Raw genomic sequence first — 21,878 nt, forward strand, 5'->3', positions numbered from 1 at the left:
GGTAGGAAATGAAGACGATAGATAGTCAGAAAGGAAATAAGCATAGATAATACTACCATCATTCTTCCAAGATAATTCATTGATGGTGTATGAGTTAAATCAGTGGTTTTCAAACTGCCCCTCAAGACTCCACCTGAAGCAATCCCTAAGCCATAAGTGCTCTATGAGTAGGAAGGGAAGATGAGAATCACTGCTCTAGACCCAATTGTTACTGAAATATTTTCCTCGAGAAACATTGTCATTGGTCCATTTCCTTTGGAGTTATGAAACCAGGCACATAACGAGTCAATGAGGGACAATTAAAACAGTGGTTTTCAAACTTTTTCCTTCCACTCACATACCACCTGAAGTAATCCCTTACTCATCACAGAGCACCTATGGCCTATGGCACAGGGATTGCTAAAGATGGAATGTGAGTTTGGGGGGGGGGGGGGGGCAGTCTGAAAACCACTGGATTAAATTATTGGACAAATAATTTAAAAGACTGGTCTAATGATATCATCACTGCAGCTGAAAAATTTAAAACTGTTAATACGACTGGATTAAAAATCTATAATTAGAAATTGAAACCATGTAATAACCATTGTTCCTGAAGACCCATTTGGCTCAATAATGTCTTTTAAGGGGGCGATCTCTTGTTAACATCAGAGGATTGGGTGTATATGCAACCCTAAACCTACAGCAAAAATGGTTAGTCATTAACTGCCTTCTTAAAAAGGTCTTAGTTGCCCCTCAGTTGCAAGGCTATAAATTTCCAATAAATGTCAGTCTGGCTATTGAATAAAAACAAACTGAATAAAGGCTTCAAAATGGATGATTTGAAGGTCTGATGAACACTTAAGGCTGAAACTCAAATTGTTAATCCAACATGTAGAGCAAGTAATGTGTAACATTCAGAGTGGGACCTGGATTCAAGTTTAGAAATGACACAGCAGCTCAGTGGTTAGTGCCTAATGACTTGGGTTCGAATCCACTGCTGTCTGTAACACGTTTGTACATTCTCCCATGTCTGTGTGGGTTTTCCCTGGGTGCTCCTCTGGTTTCTTCCAAGATTCCAAGTCATATGGGATTAGTAGGTTGATTGGTCGCATGGGTATATTTGAGTGACGCGGACTCTAGGGCCATAAGGGCCTTTTACTGTGGTGTATCTCAAAGAAAATGTAGAAAAACAATTTAGATTTAATTGCATGCTTGGCAGATACAGTATTTGAAACTGATTATTACAGTGAAAGACATTAAATGATCAGAACAGTAACATGATAACTGATGATAACACGGTAATGGGTTATATAAAAATGGGAGATGAGTGAGCATACTGGAGGGAGTTCAAAGATTGGGCCTAATGGTGCACCAATAATAACCTCGCACTCAATGTCACCAAAACCAAGGAGCCGATTCTTGACTTCAGGGAGGAAAAACCAGAGGGGTATGATCCAGTGATCATTGAGGGATCAGAGATGGAGAGGGCTAGCAAATTTAAGTTCTTGGGAGTTACTACCTTGGAGGTCTTGCTTGGACCCAACACAGTAATAGCATCATGAACAAAGCATGTCCGCTCCTCTACTTCCTCAGGAGTTTGTGGAGGTTTGTGGCAAATTTCTACAGATGTGTGGACCGGCTGCATCACAGTCTGGTATGGGGACACCAATACTCCCGCTTGCAAATCTCTGCCAAAGCTAGTGGACACAGTCCAGGACATCACAGGCAAAACTCTCTCTTCCATCGAGAACATCTACAGGGAATGTTGCTGTCAGAGAGCAGCAGCAGTCATCAAGCAATCAGCCCACACTCTGTTCTCACTGGTACCATCAGGAACAAGGTGTAGGTGCAACAAGACTTGCACTACCAGGTTCAGGAACAGCTACTCCCCCTCACCATCAGACTCCTCAACCACAAACTCAATCAGCGACTCATTTAAGGACTCTTATTTTGGCACTTCAGTGATCATTTTTTTTGCCTCTCTGTATTTTTTTCCCATTTCTTTATTTGTTTACATGTGTACTTTGCGTACAAATTTTTCTGCAAGACTCGTAAGTGGTAATTCTGCCTCGACCGCAGGAAAAGGAATCTCCGGGTTGTCCGTGATGCCATGTGTGCGCTCAGGCAATAAATCTGAATCTGAATGAAATCTTTTAATAGGGCAGCAAAATAGACTTCAATCACCTCTTTTGCAATGCCCATTCCTGTCACAGAACACCTATAGCCGCTTTCAGGTGCCTTCTCCTCCAAGAATGGTCGTTCAGGTGGCAGAGTTGGCCACCTGAACGGGACAGCTGCACAGGAGGCACCTGAAAGCGCACTCCGGCTTCTGTCCCTTTGGGATGTCAGGTTGGGGTGGCCGGCGCGGGCTGTCAGTGCTGGGGTGGCAGGCGTGGGATGCTGGGGGCTGGCCGCCCCAGGATCCGGCGGCGCTTTGACAGCCCGCGCTAGGGGTCAGGGGCAGCGGGGCTGTCAAGCGCTTGCCAGCTGATTTGTCATCCCCTTAGCAGCCGCTTTCAGGCGGCTGCATTCAGGTGCCTGGGGGGACCTGAGTGCTTCGGCAATTATCCCTCCTGGAGGAGGGTTACAAAGTGCGCCTCACTCCTGCGCTTTCAGGTGGCCTCCCGACAGCTACATAGGGGTATAATATGTGGCTTTATATCTGGGTATTTTGGCCACCTGAAAGTGCCTTAAGTCAATTGTCCTTCATTCTCCATAAACAATGATGCCCTTGCGTTATGTTAATTTGAAAATGATAATCGTCAGTTCGTTGTCTTGGACATGGGGCAGATTTAATGCCCCAGTAAAAAATGGTGTCTCAATGATACTTTGCACACTCTTTCTATATGCCGAGAGTATTCTTTCCTCTTGTAGCTTCTGTCCATGACAAAGAATGACCAATGTATTGATTCCTCACTTAACTCTGGTCATGGAAAGATACAAATAGGATTGATGTTAATAGATGGCATAATGAGATGAAATATTGTTTAATAATGGAAAAAATTACATCTGTTTCACATGATAATTATATATTTTTTCTTAATAAGTGGTTGTTATATTCAGAATATTTACATTTTGATTTACATTGATTAGATTTTAATATGTATGCCTTTTTTTTCATGGGTCTCCTTAGGAGAGTTGGCTGAAGGGGGGGGTTCTTTTCTTTTCTCTTATATATATGTAAAAAATAACGTTCATGTTTATGGTTAATTTTTGCATATGTCATATCATTTGTCTTTTGAACGAGTAAATAAAGTTTAAAAAAACCCCAACTCTGGTCATGTACAGATCTGCATTATGGCTCAAAAATTAAAATCAATTAAAGTAATATGGGACTGAAAATGCTAAAGTTGGCATTTTGAATTTTAAAATGTTCCCATCATCATTAACAGTTTGTGTTAGTTCAACCACTGGAGAACAGTAGCTCCTGGCTATTTGTAATGAGGCCAATGTGAACTAACAGTGCTGCACAATGGTGTTATGCTTCATTTAAATAGAGCAATACTTATAAACAAAATTAATTTCAAAAGTAGATAAGAGATCAAGAAATGGTTATTGAGTAAATACACGGTTATGTATTTAACCACAAATTGTGTACTTTAGAGAGCATTCTGGTTGGTTGCCTCACTGTCTGGTATGGACATGCCAACGCTCAGGACAGGAAAAAATTCTAAAGGGTTGTTAACTCGGCCTGCGACTTCAAGGGCACCAGTTTTCACTCCAGCAAGGACATCAACAAGAAAGCAGTCACTATTCTCATGGACCCCCACCACCAAGGCCATGCCCTCTTTACTCCACTACCATTAGGATAAAGGTACAGGAGCCTGAAGACAAGCACTTAGCACTCAACAAGGACAGCTTCTTCCCCTCTGCCATCAGATTCCTGAATAATCAACGAACCACAGACACTGCCTCACTTTGACTTGTCTTGCACTTCAAAAAATATATATTGAAAGGTGGTTTATACCTGTATAAACGTTTACACTGTGACGCTGCCGCAAAACGACAAATTTTGTGACATGTTCATGACAATAAATTCTGATTCTGTTTTCTCAGTTTCCCATTCTGACTTTAGTAAGATGTTTAATTTGATGGATTTCAGCCTGAATAATTAGAAATAGGTGATTTGCATTTTTGAGAAAACAAGAGTAGATGCGATCACTCAAAATATAAGTAACACAGTACCAGAGTATTCAAAAAATCAGGCACAGCCTGAGAGAGGAAAATTAATCTTAGGTTGAATTACACACATATTGAATTTCAACTGTTCTCACTTGCACCATTTAGTTCAGAACAAATGGTTCTTGTTCCATGCAATTTTACAGTTGAAACAAGCAGGTTTTCCACAGTCTCCCACATCTCAATGCTCTCAATTTCAACTAGCATCTCCCTTTTTGCTCAGGATTTCCATACATCATTATATTTTGAAAGTTAGATTATGAATTAGCTTGGAGCAATGTATAAGAGAGGCTGGCCTCACATTAGATAAAATATTAACCACATTGTGCAATAATAATGGTCAACGCATTGTAGTCACAAAGGAAATCATACAAGGACTGTTAAGACAGCATTCTGCAACTTAAAAGCATCAGAGGTTTGCTTTTGGAAAGCTCTCAAAGCAACAGGCTGTGCGCCAAGTGTCATCTTTATCTGGAGGAACATACAGATGAAGCTCGCAGGATGCAGGTGAGGGAAGGGCTGGGGTCCCCGGTGACAACATTATGAAATAAATTAAATTGGTGTGGTCAGAGGGCACTGAGCAAGAATAGTTATCAAAACACTGAAGAAAACCAAAGATGAGAGGTGCAAACCAAATTAACTAATCAGTCATCAGTGATTGAATTAATCACGCATAAAGACAATGAGAATAATAATGGACCTGGTGCATTTGCTGACCCCTTGAAATCGGGTAAATGTCAGGCATCCAATAGAGAACTATTTGAGATGGGATTAACTCATGACTGAGGTTCAAACCTTTTTATCTCTCACTGCTGCAGTCAGAGGCTCCCCACCTGCTTCAAAAGGGCATCAATTATACCAGAGCCAAGAAAAGCAGAGTCAGCTGCCTCAACATCTACTGTGATGAAATGCTTTGAGAGGTTGGGTCATGGCCAGAATTAAAACATACCCAATAAAGGTTTGCACCCACTGCAATTCGCCTACCATCACAATCGCTCCACTGTAGACGCAATATCACTGGCTCTCTACTCAGCTTTGGATCACCTAGACAAAAACTCATACGTCCAGCAACTCTTCATCGATTACTGCTCAAGCTTCAAAACCATTATTCCCTCAATGCTGGTCAAAAAGTCCAAAACCCTGGGCCTCTGTGCACCTCCCCCCCCCCCACCCGAAAGTCGATCCTTGACTTCCTAAATGGAAGATCAGGTCAGTACAAATTGGAAACTTCTCTTCACTGACAATCAACACACGCGCACCTCAAGGATACGTGCTCAACCAACTCCACACTCTTGGCTGTGTGGCCAGGCACAATTCAAATGCCATCTACAAATTTTCTGATAACACCATGGTTGTCAGCAGAATCACAAAATGCAATGAGGAAGCGTCCAGGAGTAAGAGAGATCAACTAGTTGAGTAATGCCACAACATAACCTTGCACTCAATGTAAGCAAAACCAAGGAGCTGACGGTGGACTTCAGAAAGGTGAAAATCAGGAGAACACAAATCAGTCCTCATTGAAGGGTCAGCAGTGGAGAGGGTCAACAACCTCACATTTCTGGGTCTCAATATCTCCGAGGATCGTCCTGAAGCCTCCATATTGATGAAATCATGAAGAAGTCTCGCCAGCAGTTATACTTTGTGAGAAGTTGGAGGAGATTTGGTATGTCACCCAAGACTCCAGAAAACCTCTACAGGTGTACCGTGGAGTGCATTCGGTCTGGTTGCATCCAAGGTCAGTATAAGAACAAATCTAATGGGGGGCACAGGGTGGTGATGCAGCTTATATCACATGGAGACTAGCAACTCTAGTGCTGCAGGTGGGGGAGGGCACAATAACTTATGTAGGGGGCAATGTCTGTGAATATCTCCACCCCTCCTCCCACCCCTGGTGCTGGCTGTAGTTTAGTTGTATTTCTTCATGAACCAGCTAGACTGTTCTATTCCTTTGCCCTATGGATATTGTAAGGTAAAACATCATGAGATGGGAATGTGTAAGGAGTTACCCTGCCCTGTACAGGGCTGTAACAAGATGTAAATGCATCCTTGTACTTACAAGATAAGAGAGACATTGATGGATTGAGAGGCAGGAAGCTAGCAGGGAAAGGATAGCAACAGTTTTAGTCATTGGACAAGTAATGATATGATGATGTTCTAAGCATGTATCCAAGGGTATAAAAAATCACCATTTTGCTGATAACGGCAGAATGCATTCTCCGACTAACATGTTTAGTCGCAAGTGTTACAATCCGGTAATAAAGAACAAAGAACCCTGATTTCGACTCAGCCTGGTGTTTGTCTCACTCATTCATGAACAAAGCAGACCTAACAATATCTGGCAATCTTTTGGGGGTGGGGGGAGGGAGGAATTACATCATGCATACCTTGGTCCCATTGGAATCCAAGTCATGTGCAAATTGCTTTGTAATACTAAAGGCATAAAGGTTTCTGTTATGGCAAAATCATTCATAGAATGTGGATTCCATGAATAATGTCTAATACGATTGGCTGCTGTTAGTTGCTTTGAGAAGATGGTGGTGAACTATGTTCCTGAACTGTTGTGGCTCATTGTTTCCTATGGTAGGGGAGCCTAGGACAAGATGGCACAACTTCAGGACAAAGGGCATCAATTTAAAACAGATGTGGAAAAATGTCTTTAGTCAGAGAATCGCAGGACTGTGGAACTTGTTGCTACTGCTGGTTGTGGAAGTGAGGTCATTGGTGTATTTAAGGTAGAGATTGACAGGTATTTGAGGGCATCAAGAGTTATGGCGAAAAGGCCGAGAGTGGGATCAACTCATTGAGTGGTGGAGCAGACTCGATGAGCCGGTGGGTCTACTTCTTCTTCTATATCTTATGATGTGGTGAAGGCACTCACATTGTTTGGAAGGTTGTTCCACGGTTTAGACCCAGTGATGTCAAAGGAGCAATGAGACATTAAACCAGTGGTTTTCAAATTACTCCCCCTCAACTCACATTCCACCTTAAGCAATCCCTGTGCCATCAGTGCTCAGTGACTAGTAAGGGATTGCTTAAGGTACTATGCGAGTGGGAAGGGAAGGTTGAGAATCTAGACCCAATTGTTACTGAAATATTTTGCTTGAGAAAAATTGTCATGGCCCCATTTCCTTTGGAGTTCTGAAACCGTCCACATAACGAATCAATGAGGGACCATTAAAACAGTGGTTTTCAAACTTTTTCTTTCCACTCACATACCACCTTAAGCAATCCCTTACTAATCACAGAGCATGGGGATTGCTTAACGTGGAATGTGACTTTAGGGGGGCCAGTTTGAAAACCACTACATTAAACTTTGTCATAGGGGAAGTCACATGTTAGATGGAAATTTTACTTGCCATATCACAACGTAGCTCTGACTTTTATCCAGATCTTACTGCAATCAGTTAGGTAGGAAGTTAAGAAATAAGACCTCAAGAGTGGTGATCTCAGCAATGCTGCCAGTGCCTTGTGCTGGAGAGGGTAGAAATAGGAGGATGTGGCAGATGAATGTGTGGGTCAAGAGTTGGTGCAGGAGGCAGGAGTTTAGATTGGTGGATCATTGGAATCTATTCTGGGAAGGTCAGACCTCTACAAACAAGATGGGCTGCACCTGAACTGGAGGGGGACTAATACCCTGGCAGGGCAGGTTTGCTAGAGCTGTTGGGGAGAGTTGAAACTAGTTTGGCGGGGGTGGGAATCTGAATCTTAGTGCTCAGATTAGGGTAGAAAGGAACCAGGATGTAATGGGAGACAAAGATAAAATCGGAAACAAGTCCAAATTGATGTGCAGCAAAAAAGACAAAGCAAAAGATTAGATAATTTGGTGAACAATGGAACTACAGAGAAATCAGATACCGGTCTAAAGGAATTGTTCTTAAATGAAAGGAGTATTAGGAATAAGGGAGATGACTTAGTTGTGCAGATGCAAATGGAAAGGTAGGACATTGTGGTCATCCACGAAACATGGCTGAATGAAGGATGTGATTGGGAACTGAATGTACAGGGGAAAGATAGGCAGGTAGGTAGAGGGGGTGGCCTGGCCCTGATGGTAAACAATGCTATTAAATCATTTGAAAGAAGGGACATAGGGACAGAAATTGTGGAATGTTCATGGGTTGAAATAAGAAATGGCAAGCATTAAAAGATCTAACTGGCTGTAATATACAGCCCCCCAAACACCAGTGGGGAAGTGGACTGCGAGATACAGCTGGAAATAGAAAAAGCATGTCAGAAGGAGAATGTCAAGATAATTATGAAAGGGGATTGGGAACGTCAGAAAGGTACAGGATCTCAGGAGAAAGAGTTTATACAATGCCTAAAGGATGGCTCTTTGGAACAGCTAGTCGATCACCAGAGGATTGGTGGTTTTGGATTGGGTGATGTGTAATGAACCTGAGATGATTAGGGATTTAAAGGTTGTGGTGCCCTTAGGAAGTAGTGGTCACAACATGATAGAGTTCAGCTTCCCATCGGAAAGGGAAAAAATGATATCAGGTGTGTCAATATTTCAGTGGAACAAAGGGAATTACAGTGGGATGAGAGAGGAACTGGCCTGAGTTGACTGGAAAAGAATGCCAGATGGAGGGACAGCAGAACAGAATGGGTTGATATTCTACAAGAAATAAAGAAAGTACAGGCTAGATATATTTCAAGGAAAAGGAAAATTATGAATGGTAAAATGACGCAGATGTGACTAACAAGAGAGGTTAAAGCTAAAAAAGCAAAATGGAGGGCAGACAGGGTAGCAAAAAATACTGAAAAAGCAGAGAAATGGGAAATTTTAAAAACTTACAGAGAAAGTCATTAGGAAAAAAAAGATGAATTATGAAAGGAAATTGGCAAATAACATACAAAAGGATACTTTCTTTAAATATATGAAAAGTATAAGAAAGACAAGTGTAGACATAGGGCCAATTGAAAATGAAGCAGGAGGAATTATAATGGGCAACAAAGAGATGGCAGAGGAACAAAATGGATTTTTGTGTCAATCTTCACTGTGGAGAACATTAGCAATATACCTGATATTTAAAGATCTCCAAGAATAGAATTAACTACAATCAAGATTACAAGAGAAATAGTGTTTAATAAGCTGAACGGTCTAAAGTAGATATGTCTCTGGGACCGGATGAGGTGCACCCACAGGTTCTGAAGGAGGTGGCCTTGGATTTTTGTAGAGGCGTTGGAATTGATTTTTCAAAAATCTATAGACTCGGGCATGGTTCCCGAGGATTGGAAGGTCGCAAATGTATTTCCGCTGTTTAAGAAAGGAGGGAGGCAGAAAAAAGGAAATTATTGGGCTATTAGTCTGACTTTGGTAGTTGGAAAGATATTGGAATCAATCCTCAAGGACGAGGTTATGGAATACTTCAAGGTGCATTGCATGATAGGTCCAAGCCAGCATGGATTCATGAAGGGAAGATCCTGCCTGACCAACCTATAGGAATTTTTTGACGAAATTTCAAGTAGGATGGACAAGGGAGAGGCTGTGGATGTTGTGCATTTGGATTTTCAAAAGGCCTTCGATAGGGTGCTGCATAAGAGGCTGCTTAATAAGATGAGAGCACATGGAGTTACCGGAAAAATAATAGATTGGGCAGAGCATTGGCTGATAGGCAGGAAGCAAAGGGTGGGAATAAAGGGATCCTATTCCAGTTGGTTGCCTGTTACTAGTGGTGTTCCACAAGAGCTGGTGTTGGCGCGGCTTCTTTTTACAATGTATATTGATGATTTAGATTGAGGATTAAATGGTTTCGTGGCAAAGTTTGCAGATGACACCAAGATAGATGGTAGAGTACGAAGTGCAGAAGAAATCAAAAGCTTGCTGAGACACTTGGGCAGCTTAGGAGAATGGACAGATGAGATATAATGTTGAGAAATGTATCGTTGTACATTTTGGTAGAGGAAATAAACGGTTGGATTATTATTTGGATGGGGAGAAAATTCAAACCTCAGAAGTACAAAGGGACTTGGGGGTCCTCGTGCAGGATAACCTGAAAGTTAACCACTAGGTTGGATCGGCAGTAAATTGAATGCTATGAGGTCAAAGGGGATTGTGCATAAGAATAAAGAGGTGTTGATAAGACTCTGTGTGGCACTGGTGAGACCTCATTTGGAGTACTATGTGCAGTTTTGGGCTCCTCATCTTAGAAAGGATATAGCAAGGTTGGAGAGGGTACAGAGGAGGTTTACCAGGATGATTCCAGGAATGAGAAGGCTAACATATGAGGAACGCCTAGCAATTCTTGGATTCTTATTCATTAGAATATAGAAGAATGAGAGGGGATCTCATAGAAACATTTTGAATAATGAATGGATTGGACAAAGTAGATATAAATGTTTCCCCTGTTGGGTGATTCCAGGACAAGAGGGAACAGTCTTAGAGTTGAGGGGGGATCTTATAGAAACATTTAAAATTCTTAAGGGATTGGATAGGCTAGATGCAGGAAGGTTGTTCCCGATGTTGGGGAAAATCAGAACCAGGGGTCACAGTTTAAGGATGAGGGGGAAGTCTTTTAGGATTGAGATGAGAATTTTTTTTTCTCTCAGAGGGTGGTGAGTCTGTGGAATTCTTTGCCACAGGAAGTAGTTGAAGCCAGTTCCTTATCTATATTTAAGAGGGAGTTAAATTTGGCCCTTGTGGCTAAGGGGATCTGGGGATATGGGGAGAGGGCAGGTACTCAGTACCGAGTAGATGATCATCTATGATCAGAATGAATGGCGGTGTGGGCTTCAAGGGCCAAATAACCTACTCCTGCACCTATTTTCTATGAAGTACTGAGGCTTTGATGAAAAACGCTTAAACATAATATATGATTAATAGTCCATTTCAATTCACTCACTTGAATCTCTAAGCTAACAGGTTTGTTTAAGAAACAAAGTATGACATGTTGTTCTCAACATTTGGGTTTCTGAGACTACCATATAAAAGTATTCACTGCTTGATCAGGATTTTACTTCTCTAAACTTTTAATTTTTTAAAAATTCAAAATGAATGAATGATAGCACCAACCAGCATCATGCAAAACAAAGCAAACTTGCACACACTGGTAGCTCTCTGGCTTCAATAGGAAATAGCAGAATATTGATTCAAGAATATTTCACATGGTAATTTACAGACCCATGCTAGCAATCAAGCTGAAGGCAGATAGATCCACCATGATAGATTAAGGAGAAAAACATTAATATATGGAGGGATGGTCATGAGTAAAGAAAAACAAATTCAATGGGTCAGGCAGCATCTGTGGTAAATGTTTTCGGTTGAGACCCTTCATTTGAACTGAAGGAGTGAAGGGAGAGACAACTAGCATAAAGAGATGAGGGGGTGGGGAGAAAACTGGTGCAATAGCTGGCAAATTATGTGGATCGAGGTGAGGAGAGCTTGATTAAAAAACCAACAGCACAGTAACAGGCTCTTCCGGCCTACGGGCCACTGACACCCAATTACACCCAAATGACCTACAAACACTGTATGTTAACTCCTTACAGACAGCACCGGATTCAAACCCGTGTTGCTAGCACTGCAAATGTGTTGCACTAACCGCTAGACTAACCGTGCCACCCTTGTGGATAAAGTTAGGTGAATGAAGAATGGTGATAGAAACAAAGGGTGGGAGACGATAAGTGGAAACAACAGAGCTGCGGATTATGGAATCTAAAAAGAAAAGATGAAGAGTGAGACCAAATAAGGAAAGGATAGGGGACCTGGTGAAGTGAGTGTGTGGGTAATGGGAACAAGGAGTAGGTGGGAGAGGGAAAAGAAACTGGGCAACAGGAGGATGACGGGTGGTTAGGAGGAAGGGTGTGTATGCACGAGAAGAAGGAAAGAAAGAGGTGGAAGTGGGTTATCTGAAATTGGAGAATTCAATCTTCATGCCATTGGGTTGCACACTATCCAGGTGGAATTATGAGGTGTTGTTTCCTTTGTTTGCATTTGGTTTCACTCGGGGACTGGAGGAGGGGCAGGAATGGCAGATTGATCCTGGAATGGGAAGGAGGAGTGTAGCAGTGGGATGGTTTCCACCCCAAACCTCAGACTGGCCAAGTGGCGTTAAGTAAAGACACGATAACATGTTTTTTTACTTTGTGTGTGGTAGCCATACAGTGTTTAGAAGGGCCAAAAAGAAGGGAGAAATACTTCACAGGTTCTCCGAGAAAGACACTGGTAGAGTGCAGGAATGGAAAATTCAAATGTACAAATAATTGAAAGTGCAAATAAGGTTTGATAAATGCAAAAAAAACAGCCAGTAAAATATCGGACTTTGTAGTTAAAGTGATCAAGAATGATAATAGATCTGTGGAAATTCTGTTTGAAACTAAGTGTGCAGTTTTGTTTTAGAGAGCACATTAAAGAGTGGATTCTACCAGGAACTGCTCACACTAACCATCCAAGACTCTCATATATATGAAACAACATTTATTTATTTTTATAGTTGAAATATTGGCCCTGCATATTTATTGTTTGTCTATACGTGTGAAGAAAACTGAGGTCCTCCATCAGCCAGCTCCCCACCATGACTACCAGCCCCCCCACATCTCCATCGGGCACACAGACCTCAAAACAGTCAACCATTTCATCTGATGCAAGGATCGACAAAGAGATAGACAACAGACTCGCCAAGACAAATAGCGCCTTTGGAAGACTACACAAAAGAGTCTGGAAAAAAAATCACCTGAAGAAAAACACAAAGATCAGCGTGTACAGAGCCGTTGTCATACCCACACTCCTGTTCGGCTCCGAATCATGGGTCCTCTACCGGCATCACCTACGGCTCCTAGAACGCTTCCATCAGCGCTGTCTCCGTTCCATCCTCAACATTCATTGGAATGACTTCAACACCAACATCGAAGTACTCGAGCTGGCAGAATCCGCAAGCATCGAATCCACACTGCTGAAGACCCAACTGCGCTGGGTGGGTCACGTCTCCAGAATGGAGGACCATCGCCTTCCCAAGATCGTGTTATATGGCGAGCTCTCCACTGGCCACCGTGACAGAGGTGCACCAAAGAAAAGGTACAAGGACTGCCTAAAGAAATCTGTTGGTGCCTGCCACATTGACCACCGCCAGTGGGCTGATAACGCCTCAAACCGTGCATCTTGGCGCCTCACAGTTCGGTGGGCTGCAACCTCCTTTGAAGAAGACCGCAGAGCCCACCTCACTGACAAAAGGCAAAGGAGGAAAAACCCAACACCCAACCCCAACCCACCAATTTTCCCTTGAAACCGCTGCAACCGTGTCTGCCTGTCACGCATCGGACTTGTCAGTCACCAACGAGCCTGCAGCAGACGTGGACATACCCCTCCATAAATCTTCGTCCGCGAAGCCAAGCCAAAGAAAAGAAGGATACGTGTGTTATGTCTGGTTGTGTGTCTGCGTGTTTTACACTGAGGATTGGAGAATGCTGTTTCATTGGGTTGTACTTGTGCAACCAGATGATAATAAACTTGACTAGGCAAGAAATATCAATCTGAGTTATGAGGAGAGTGTTGCTAGAGATACCCAAGAATCTTTCCCACTGGAAAGGAGAAATTTGAGAAGAAATTTATTTGAAAAGTTTCAAAATTATGAACGCTTGATCGTTTTTAATGAAAAAGAGACTGTTTCTTCTGGTTGGGGTTGTGAATAAGTAATCATCAATTTTAAATGATTACTGCATGTGAGTGAAGAAGGCGGAATTACTTTTAATGCAGAGTGTTGTTGGAGCATGGAAGGCTTTGCCAAAATGATCAATTGAAGCAGAAATCATTCAGAGAAAAATAGATAAATACGAAGCAGAGGACAAGAGAATGTGTGCTGAGACTATAGTTTCAAATTGTTCAAGCAAAGAGTTGGCACTAATTGCCTTCACACACACTACAAAAAGTTCTACATTTCTGAGCATTAGTGTTCAACTCGATTACCCAGTCAATGCAAGGACAGAGATTGTTCAGATAAAATCCTTCAGCTATGTTGGGCAACAATGCCTCCCCTAATAATGTATGCACAATCCATCTCAATTCTGCTTCAATTCATTTTATGAGTGCCCCTTTGGCAATTCATTCAGTCCTAATTGAATCTGAAATGTTGCCTACTTTGGAGATAAATCAAACAGTTAAGAAGGCAAACTGATTTAATTTTTGATGCACCTTCAGAATCATTCCTGAATTGAATTTGAATTCCTGGTTACAAAGTGAACCCCTTTTCTTAAGATTTTCTCCTTGATTTGGAAGAGAATGGGAGGACATCATGCCCATCTCCTCCAGAATGCCACTTCCAAGTGTGCCAAATGAATTGGAAGACTGGATTGTTTGCACAATCTTTATGGCAATATTTTTAAACCAAGCTATTGCAGTGGGGAGTGGGGAAACCAACCTGCCTCCATGCGCAGAACACCTCTGGCATCCAATATTTTGCAGGCTTCAAGGGAACACTGAACCATGGCTTCTTTTTTTTTGCCTGAGTGTATCACTTCTGCAACAAGTTCTTTTCCAAGCGCATCAGTCACTGGTAGCCTAAAGGAGATAAAGAGCTATTTAACACTATACGACACACTTCACACAGATCAACACAAGCAAAAAAGGAGTGACTAGAAAATGTATTCATGGTTAAAAGAAAATAGATAAATATATTCAAGTCTGCCCATCTCATCCAGATTTCAACCCAGAATAAATTGGTGCGAGATCATTGGGAGCTGCCTCATTGGATGAATTTAAAAAAACACCCAATTAATCTCACTTTGCACTTTCCACATGGTCCCACATTTTATTCTTTTCCTTGAAAGTTAACATAAAACCTTCTTCTCCATCACCCATTCAGACAATCCAGTGTTTAAAAAATTGTGTTCTTTTGCAAACACCCTTAAATCTGTATCCTGTAGTTGATTTATTTGTGCCAGTATTTCTGACAACTCCAACATATTGCTCATCCCTACCTTTGTATTTATTTCTTCATGGTGGCAGAAGTCAGGAATTTGAGAGTTGCTGTCAGACCAGCCCAGTTCCTGGCTGCTAGGTCAGTAACTAACCAATACCCAAGTTTCAAATTGCATTAATATCCACTATTTACAGTAAAACCCCAAGTATCTGGAATTCAAGCAAACAGCAGCCTCAAACAACAGGCAAAGGGAAATAAATAAATAGGAATAAAATAAAAGGTTAAAAAAAAATGTTTTTTTTTAAATTGTAAAAGTAAAATGTTTTCTGAATAACACATAAACCTTTAGTAACGATGGGAGCAAATATTCAGCCAGTGGTCCTGTTTTGCTCGTAGCAACTGTTTGAATAAAGTTGTGTGAAACAGCAATGGTGTTGCCCATGTTACAGAGTTCTATGTTCTGTACTTTTGTGTACGTGTTGTGTGATTTTCATGTTAAAAAGTGACAGTTTGCCTTTGAGAGCCAAGGTGAAGGTGGACTGCTGAGAGAGTGGGAAACGGACTGAGCATGTGCAGAAAATGATCTAGAAATTTCTGGACTTGGACGACAAACCACCACTGGGGGTGCTGTGGAGTGGAAGAAGGCCCAGAGCATGAGTCATGGCCTGGAAGACAGTTTAGAATGTTGGGATTTCAAACAGGGATGAACATTCCGAAGGTAGCCAGAAGGATCCAGACCAAGCCAGTGGTTACTCTCTCTGCAAGCAACACAGGAAGACAACTTCGAATTTTGTGCTCTCTCTCTCTCTCTCTCTCTCTCTCTCTCTCTCAAAAATCCTTTGGCTTCAGTTTACCAAACAAACTGAATTTTGTTGATGATCTTTGCTTCGGTTGAGATCGAAGTTTTGTGAGTCTTGTGTTTTTTGTGTTTGTTTTATATCTAAGTTTTTCTGTGGGTTGGTTGGAAATATAACTTAGACTTTAATTACATATGTTATATTTAGGCTGGGGAATTTATTAGTTTTACACTGTTATAGAGATTTGCATAGTAACCAGTGGGCATTGTTATAAAAGGAGGGGGGGCGGGAGGATTTTGAATTAAAGTGAAGGTGAATTTTTGTTAATAAAGTCATTGTTCATCTTTACCCCTGTGTGATTTGCCTTCTTTGTGGTTGCTGGTTTGATCTGTAACATAATTTGGGGGAATCGTCCGGGATCAAACCAATTTGGAAGCGTTAGGGGCGATTGACTTGTGCTTAGTTATCAGTCGTCTGAGTTTAACTCAACCTCCAGCTTGAAATTAAAAATAAACGGTGAGTGTATAAATGACCAGCAGAAAAACCAGCTACTATGAATATTGACCAGTTCATAGCAAACCCTTCAGTGGTTAATTTAAAAATGGCTAAAAAGTCAGAACTGATGGTTAGAAACTTCTTACAGTAAGAACTGGGATGAAAAAAAAGGAAATTGCCTGAAAGATTGTTAAGCACTATGTAGGAAAGGGGATCTACAGACTCGCCAAGGCAAATAGCGCCTTTGGAAGACTACACAAAAGAGTCTGGAAAAACAACCAACTGAAAAGCCTCACAAAGATAAGCGTATACAGAGCCGTTGTCATACCCACACTCCTGTTTGGCTCCGAATCATGGGTCCTCTACCGGCATCACCTACGGCTCCTAGAACGCTTCCACCAGCGTTGTCTCCGCTCCATCCTCAACATCCATTGGAGCGCTTTCATCCCTAACGTCGAAGTACTCGAGATGGCAGAGGTCGACAGCATCGAGTCCATGCTGCTGAAGATCCAGCTGCGCTGGGTGGGTCACGTCTCCAGAATTGAGGACCATCGCCTTCCCAAGATCGTGTTATATGGCGAGCTCTCCACTGGCCACCGTGACAGAGGTGCACCAAAGAAAAGGTACAAGGACTGCCTAAAGAAATCTCTTGGTGCCTGCCCCATTGACCACCGCCAGTGGGCTGATATTGCCTCAAACCGTGCATCTTGGCGCCTCACAGTTTGGCGGGCAGCAACCTCCTTTGAAGAAGACCGCAGAGCCCACCTCACTAACAAAAGGCAAAGGAGGAGAAACCCAACACCCAACCCCAACCAACCAATTTTCCCCTGTAACCGCTGCAACCGTGTCTGCCTGTCCCGCATTGGACTTGTCAGCCACAAACGAGCCTGCAGCTGACGTGGACATTTACCCCCTCCATAAATCTTCGTCCGCGAAGCCAAGCCAAAGAAGAAGGAAAGGGGATAGGATAAGATCAAGTCTGCTGGTGGATGGAGTTTCTCTTTTGATAGGGAATGATTTAGCAGAGGGTAAAGTCATACCTGCGGTGAAACTCACAAGTAAGCCATTGGTTTATGAGTTCGAAAAGGATTTGGAAATCTAACCTGCGTGTGCCATTACTAGAGCCATGTCTAGAAAAAAGGTAGAGGTAGAGAAAGTCTGTGATGATCCTGTAGTGGAGGCAAGCACTGAGGACAAACCTAAGGATCCAGGTTTGCTGTTGTCAAGAGGAGAATTAATAGCTAGACAAAAGCATGATCCCGATCTTGCTGAGATAAGAGAGAAGATTCTGTCCAACCAGGAAATTGAAACTGTGCCAGTAGGTTCCTTTGTTCAAGGTAGAATATTGATGAGAAATTGGAGTCCACATGATACCTACCAGAGAAAACTGGGCGGTAGTAAGGCAAGTTGTAATTCCCAAAACTTACAGGAATGAAATTTTAAAGTTGGCTCATAGTACACCTTTAGGAGGTCATCTTGGTGTGAAGAAGATGGTAGAAAAGATAAGGAAAGTTTTATTGGTCGAAATTAAGAAAGGATGTTGTGAACTTTTGTAAAACCAGTCACACTTGTCAACTGGTGGGCAAGCCTAATCAAGGACCACCAGTGGCACCTTTACAACCCATCCCTGCTTTCAGGGAGCCCTTCTCAAAAGTGATAGTGGATTGTGTTGGCCCATTACCAAAAACCAAGCAGGAAATGAATATTTGTTAACACTCATGTGCACGTCTTCAAGGTTTCCAGAGGCTATTCCTCTGAGAAACATTAAAGCAAAGACAATTGTGAAGGCTATGCTAAAATTTTTCACCCTGTTTAGCCTACCAAGGGGAATTCATTTGGACCAAGGGAGTCATTTCATGTCTGGAATATTTCAACAGGTGGTGTATGAATTGGGAGCCATCAAATTGTGTCATCTGCCTATCATCCTGAAAGTCAAGGGGCCTTGGAAAGGTTCCATTTAACTGTGAAAAATATGATGAGGGCTTATTGCGTGGAAAATAATAAGGATTGGGATGAAGGAATCCATTTGTTCTTGTTTGCTGTTAGAGAGGCAACTCAGGAGTCTCTTGGCTTTAGTCCATTTGAGTTGGTGTTTGGTCATGAAGTCAGGGGTCCATTACTATTGTTGAAGGAACAGTGGATACATAATGATATACATCAAATCTGTTGGATTATGTTTTCAAATTTAAAAACAGATTACATCAGGCTTGCGAGATGGGAAGGAAAAATTTTAAAAACTGCTCAGGGAAAAATGAAAATTCAGTTTGATCAAAAAGCAAAAATTAGGGACATTAAACCTGGCGACAAAGTATTGGTTTTGTTTCCAATGCAGTCAAACCCTTTGAGAGCTCAGTTTTCAGGACCATATAAGGTGAAATCAAAAATTAACCAGGTCACCTATGTCATTGAGACACCTCATCGTTGAAGAAAGACATGCTTAAACCTTACTTTGAGAAAATGAATGAGGGGGAGACTAGGATTCCACCCAAGGTGCTAGTTATAGAGGAAAGTAAGGAGGAGATAAGTTTCATAGAATGTCATGGAGCTCAGAAAGTGATCAGCCCCAGGCTGGAAAATTCCATAGTTTTGCAAAACTTAGAAACCAAGTTAATGCATCTGACTAAATCAGAAAGGGAAGAAATGAAGACATTACATATGAAATTTATGGATATATTCCCACATGTTCCAAGAAGAACTACTGTGGCTTGTCGTGATGTGGAGGTTGGTGATGCTAAGCCTATTAAGCAGCATCCTTTCCAAGTTAATCAGGAAAAGGGCATATTATTGGATCAAGAGGTGGATTATATGTTCAAAAATGACATCATCCAAAAATCAAGTTCAAATTGTTCACCCTGTGTTCTGGTGCCTTAGCCAGATAGCTCAATTAGGTTTTGTACAGATTATTGAAAGGTAAACATGGTGACAAAGACTGATGTGTTCCCTATCCCCAGAATAGATGATTGTATAGGTAAGGTGGGGAAGGCTAAATTTCTTACAAAGATTGATCTTTTCAGGATACTGGTGTGTTCCTTTGACAGAGAGAGGCAAGATTTCTGCATTTGTTACACCTTCGGGATTGTATGAGTATAATGTTAATTCCTTTCGGGATGAAAAATGCACCTGGCACATTTCAGAGAATGATTAATGCAGTAATTCAAGGTTTAGAGCACACAGGAGCCTATATCAATGATTTAGTAATTAGTACGAATACATGGGAAGAACACATGCTTGAATTAGAGCAGTTATTTCAGAGACTGGTGGAAGCACACCTCACAGTGAATTTGCACAAGAATGAGTTTGGACATGCTACTGTAATTTTTCTGGGTTATGTGGTAGGACAGGGACAGGTGGCACTGGTTGGAGCGAAAGTATTGGCTATCACTGTGTTCCCTATCCCCAGTAGTAAGAAAGCTCTTCAGAGATTTCTAGGTATGATTGGCTACTATCGTAGATTTTGTAAAAACTTTGCAGAAATTGCACTCCCATTAACAAAACTACTTGGAAAGAAAGAATAATTTATCTGGTCAGATGCATGCCAGGAAGCATTTCTGAAGTTAAAGGCCATTTTATGCCATCAGCCTGTACTTGTGTCCGCTATCTTTGAAAAGCTATTCTCTTTAGCCGTGGATGCCAGTGATGAAGCAGTTTGTGCTGTACTGTTACAGAAGAAGGATGGCGATGGAGTAGAACATTCTATTTCGTACTTCTCGAAAAAGTTTAACGACCATCAACGAAATTACTCGATCATTGAAAAGGTGTTATTAGTGCTTGTTTTAGCATTGCAACATTTTGATGTGTATATTTGTACTGCTCAGAAACCATTAATAATATATACTGATCATAATCCATTAGTTTTTCTGTCTAAAATGGAAAATAAGAACAGACGGTTATTGAACTGGAGCTTACTATTACAAGAGTATGATTTAATTATTACCCACATAAAGGGGATAGACAACATAATAGCAGATTGTTTGTCAAGATGTTAATCTGGGTAGATATGAATATAATCACATACTTACTGTAAAAAATGGAGTGTTTATTTTATTTTATTTATGTAATACTTTCATTAATTTTTAAAAATTTCTTCTTGTGAAGCAATTTTTTTTAGCAGGGGAGGTGTAATAGAGTTCTGTGTTGTGTACTGACCTATGTGTTGTGTGGTTTTATGTTAAAAAGTGACAGCTTGCCTTTGAGAGCCAAGGTGAAAGTGGACTGCTGAGAGAGTGGGAGACAGACTGAGCATGTGCAGAAAATGATCTAAAAATTTCTGGAATTGGATGATAAACCACCTTTGGGGGGTGCTGTGGAGTGGAAGAAGGCCCAGAACATGAGTCATGGTCTGGAGAAAGTTTAGAATGTTGGAATTTCAGAAAGGGATGAACATTCCGAAGGCAGCTAGAAGGATGTGGATCAAGCCATTGTTCCTCTCTCTGCAAGCAACACAAGACAGCTTCGAATTTTGTGCTCCCTCTCTCTCTCTCTCTCTCAAAGATCTTTTGGCTTCAGTTTACCAAACAAACTGAATTTTGTTTATGATCTTTGCTTCGGTTGAGATCAAAGTTTTGTGAGTCTTGTGTGTTTTGTGTTTGTTTTATGTCTAAGTTTTTCTGTGGGTTGGTTGGAAATATAACTTAGACTTTAATTACATATATTATATTTAGGCTGGGGAATTTATTAGTTTTACAGTTATAGAGATTTGCATAGTAACCAGTGGGTATTGTTGTAAAAGGGGGGGGGATTTTGAATTAAAGTTTGAAGGTGACTTTTTGTTAATAAAATAATTGTTGATCTTTATCCCTGTGTGATATGCCTTCTTTGTGGTTGTTGGTTTGATCTTGTAACACGCAGGATGAAGAAATGGTTGATGCCGCTCGCTGTTGGGCTCACACGCTGAAAGTGTCTCCTTATCCCTGCTTAGTAAGAGTCGCCTCGATCAGAGGCTTTATCTGTAAACTTGGGGGAGGGGGTGTTAATTACGACGTTATTGTTCATCTTTCGAATGGCTCCATTGAGGGGGAAAAACCTGCAGATGCAACGATGGTTAAATGTTTTCAAAGAATGTGACTGAAAATAAAGTAAAGTGCTTTAAAGTTTATGCATTCATGCAAGCGAAGTTTGTTCAGTGTAAACACAATATAGTATTTTTGTCTTTTAAACTGTTTATTCCTAATGCAGGTATATTAGGCTTTATAAGAAAAAAAAATCACAATTCTGGAAAACAGTTGGTCAAACAGTCTAAGAGTTGGTTATACTTTTATCTGGCACCTACCAATCCCCATATGTGCCGAATACTGGGGGTTTTACTGTAAATCAGTGGTCCAGTTGAGTGTATGGTCAGTGGTGATTCCCCCACTCCTCTGATACATTTAAGGCAGTTGGCTGATCTGGCTGTGGACTCAGCTTCACTTACCCACCTGTTCCCTATAACCCTTAATTCCACTACTATTAAAAAAAATCTATTTGTGCCTTAACTATAATGAGGTTAACCTCCACTGCTTCATTTGGGCAGAGAATTCACCACTCTCCAAGAGGAGTGGTTACTCATCATCTACCCTCCCGAATCTTGAGGCTATTTCCC

The 21,878-nt window shown here is 41.4% G+C and overlaps 1 protein-coding gene and 1 long non-coding RNA gene across 4 annotated transcripts in view; one reads left to right on the forward strand and one right to left on the reverse strand.

Moving 5' to 3' along the window:
* Nucleotides 1-21,878, reverse strand: part of slc4a1ap (solute carrier family 4 member 1 adaptor protein) — a 173,747-nt gene that overhangs the window by 113,930 nt on the left and 37,939 nt on the right. For all 3 annotated transcript variants that reach the window (XM_069887742.1, XM_069887743.1, XM_069887744.1), the window contains exon 5: nucleotides 14,508-14,647. In XM_069887742.1, the coding sequence (XP_069743843.1) occupies nucleotides 14,508-14,647 (140 nt within the window). The remainder of the gene's footprint in view (nucleotides 1-14,507; nucleotides 14,648-21,878) is intronic.
* Nucleotides 15,779-21,395, forward strand: LOC138735556 (uncharacterized). Its single transcript, XR_011339765.1, has 2 exons — nucleotides 15,779-15,915; nucleotides 21,149-21,395. It is a non-coding gene; the product is annotated as an uncharacterized lncRNA (long non-coding RNA).

Source organism: Narcine bancroftii, chromosome 6 (assembly GCF_036971445.1).
Source record: "Narcine bancroftii isolate sNarBan1 chromosome 6, sNarBan1.hap1, whole genome shotgun sequence".
NCBI lineage: Eukaryota > Metazoa > Chordata > Chondrichthyes > Torpediniformes > Narcinidae > Narcine > Narcine bancroftii.